Here is a 3205-nt window from a genome sequence, read left to right on the forward strand (position 1 = left end):
CCTGCGAGCTATCCCTATCAGCTACAGAGCATTATTATACTCCCAGAACCCAGATGTACACAATAAGGCACTTCTTATCAGGTTCACCTTAAATTTTAACAGCCTTTACTTAATTATTTTTTTCCACACACAAAAGCTTTTCTTTCATATGTAGGGCAAGCATTATATCCCTTTAAATATATATTACTGGTTAAAAATATGAAATTGCATTTCAAAACATTAAAAAAGGCAAACATTTCTGTTAAAGTTAAAGATTCCAGTTATAATGTAGTCACTTGAATTATTATAGTTGTTATTCTGTATTTTTATTGTCTGTTAAAGTTTACTGTCCTTTCTTTCTGCTGAGTGGTGCTGATGATACTGTTCCTAAGCAAGCTCAGCATATGACTGTTACTATGACAACTATTGGTTACCTCATCCCAGCATCCTGCAATACATTGCCCTTTTAAGAAGCCTTGATCTATTCTCCCCCCCTCCTTGACTGATTTTCTCTTGTGTACGTTGCAGGAGGAAGTGGCTTTATTCTGTTCAGTATTGAAGGACGCATTGTAACAAAGCCGAGGATGGCTCTTTTTCCCCTAAGAAAAGAAGAAAAAAATCCATATTCCCAGGAACCAAGCTCAGACAACATCTTCTGACATTTATCCATTTGAAACAAAAGGACTGTTTACATGAAGAGTGGAGCTACAATTTAATAACTCTTTTTAGATACCATAAAATGTTGTGACAAAAAAAGGAAACAAAAATAGCAATGTCCTAAGAAGAGCTGTGGATTATTATCATTTTTGCTGAAACTCTTCTACTAAGCATAACCTTCTTTAAAATTGGGTGCACAGTGCTGTAATTGTTCCAAGACGGACCGGGCAGTGGAGCACAGAGGTAAATACAGGGGTACCATGAAGGACAAAGACTTCATTAGTAATGTGGAAAGGGGAAAGCCTGCCACATATACTGGGGACAAAAAGGCAAAAATGACAGCCAAAACCAATAAGAAATGGGTAAGACTGGCAACAGTGTTTGCGTATGTATTGTCTGTGTCTATGGCAGCTATTATACTAGCTATTTATTACAGCTTGATATGGAAACCGGTGAGGTCTAGTGGTGGATCATCTACTATAAGCTCAAACCCTGATAGCTTTTCTCAGTTACCTAACCACACATCTTCTGAGTTCAACCATGTAACAAACAACAGCTCTGTAAGCAGTGAAGGGACTACTCTAGAATCAGTCAGAAAGGCAGCTGTGGTTGGACGTAAAGCTGTTTTAGAAAATACAAATATTGTGGAGTCTAATTCGGAGTCCAAGAATGTGCCAAAAAAACATGAAGCTTTTGCTACAGAAGAAATGGTTCTTACAGAAAATCCCACTGCACTCCAGGAGGAAACAATAGATGTATATACTCGTTCTTATGACAAGAAGGAACCTGAGACGACATCAAATAAAAAGCTCACAACACATTCAGAGACAGAGGCCTTAAATTCTGCCACTAAAGATTCTGCAGTACGGAGCGTGGTGACTGAACTGAGTCTTCACACAAGTCACATCCCTCCAGCGACTGTTATATCCAGACTCCTAGAAAATATATTTATTCAAACAACCAAAGACAGTAAAGAATTTTCAGAGGATGTCCAAGGGTTTGCATCAGCACAGGACATCTCTGAAACTCTGGCACCTTCCTTTTCTCCTAATTTAAATGAGGAATCACATGTACATGAGAGTACAGTCTTATCAAAGCATCAAACCATTGATGCTGAAGAAAGCCATTGGCCTGCGGGCTCTGCAGACAGCACATCAACATATTCTGAACATACTTCAGCTACAAGGAGCGTGTGATGCTACCTCCTTGGGGAGTATATGAAGCCTTTTTTTAATGTAATATAATATATTGGAGACTGTTTCGTTTTTAACATAAATTCATTTTCCTCAAACATCACTTTTCTGACTTTATATCATCATTCCAATCTTAGATCAATGTTACAGAAGGAATATTTTTTTGTTAGAATACTTGTCTTTTTTTAGATAGATTATATATCAAAATTATAGACTCACAATGTTTGGAAAACCGAACTTTATATAACAAAAAGGATTTATTTTTTGAGCAGATATTTGTTAAATCTGTCTTGGATGAGAGATTGTCGTTTATCTTGTAGGTTTTAAACTATTTCAAATGAAATAAATCATAAGGAGTTTAGCTATGTTATGATAACAGAAAAAAAACAGTCTATATCAGTGTGTTTATATCCTTGTACAGTACACACACATTGTTTCTGACTTTAAGGGCTATCACTGTGAATGACACTTCAGGTTTTAGATTTGAGCAAGTTAAGAATTTTGGTTATAATTGACTATATTATTTTGTCTGCGTTGTTTGCCTGTTCCCAGCTTAATAAAGTCAGTTTAAGTTTCTACCCTTAGTTTTGCATTTATGTGAGAACTTCAGTCATTTTTGTGTAAATCAGCACTTCATACTGAAATGTTCTGGATTTTATCGCACACAAAAAATGTTGAAAAGCTGCTATATCTTTGCTGCAAGCAAATATACTGACACATCAAAGAAATAATAAGGATCTTGGATTTGTAATGGATTCTTTTTATTTTTAGTATTGGAATATGTGTTGGTACCTTATAATTATGCTCTGAAGCTGAAGAGCTATTTTTTTTGTCAGTGAGCATTCCATTCATGCAAAATGAATTGCCTGAGCAGTGGCTTAATAGCTGTTTTGCCAATGTCTGGGCTTGTACATGTCAAAATATCTCCCTGGCATCATGGTGCAGTAATGCAACTTTGTTATGTTACAAACCTGGGCACACACAAACACAAGATTTGCTTTTAGATTTTATTAGACTTCCATGAAACCCACATCTTTTACGTTCATAATTCGGATAGAACATACAATTTTAAACAATTTTATAATTTACTTCTATTATTTAATTTGCTTTATTCTTTTGTTATCCCTTGTTGAAGAAGCAGAAAAGAGAGCTAGCTGAACACACCAGGTAAGCCAATGACAAGATGCAAATATGTGCAGCCACCAATCAGCAGCAGTGCATCCCAGTAGTGAATTGCAGCGCCTGAGCCTACCTAGGTATGCTTTTCAGCAAAGGATTTGAAGAGAATAAAGCACATTTGTTAATAGAAGTAAATTAGAAAGTTGTTTAAAATTGTATGTTCTATCTAAATTATAAAAGACAAATGTTGAGTTTCA

At 35.8% G+C, this 3205-nt stretch overlaps 1 protein-coding gene across 1 annotated transcript; it reads left to right on the plus strand.

Annotated features, from left to right (window-relative positions):
- Positions 1-519: 519 nt before the first annotated feature.
- On the plus strand, positions 520-2407 carry INAFM2 (InaF motif containing 2). The gene has a single exon (XM_053697901.1). The coding sequence runs from the start codon at positions 897-899 to the stop codon at positions 1830-1832; it is 936 nt and encodes a 311-aa protein (XP_053553876.1). The 5' UTR covers positions 520-896; the 3' UTR covers positions 1833-2407.
- The last annotated feature ends 798 nt before the right edge of the window (positions 2408-3205 follow it).

The sequence above is a fragment of the Bombina bombina genome, chromosome 1 (genome assembly GCF_027579735.1).
Source record: "Bombina bombina isolate aBomBom1 chromosome 1, aBomBom1.pri, whole genome shotgun sequence".
Taxonomy (NCBI): Eukaryota; Metazoa; Chordata; class Amphibia; order Anura; family Bombinatoridae; genus Bombina; species Bombina bombina.

Coding starts and splice junctions, on each gene's coding strand:
- INAFM2 (XM_053697901.1), top strand. CDS start 897: ATGAAGGACAAAGACTTCATTAGTAATGTGGAAAGGGGAAAGCCTGCC.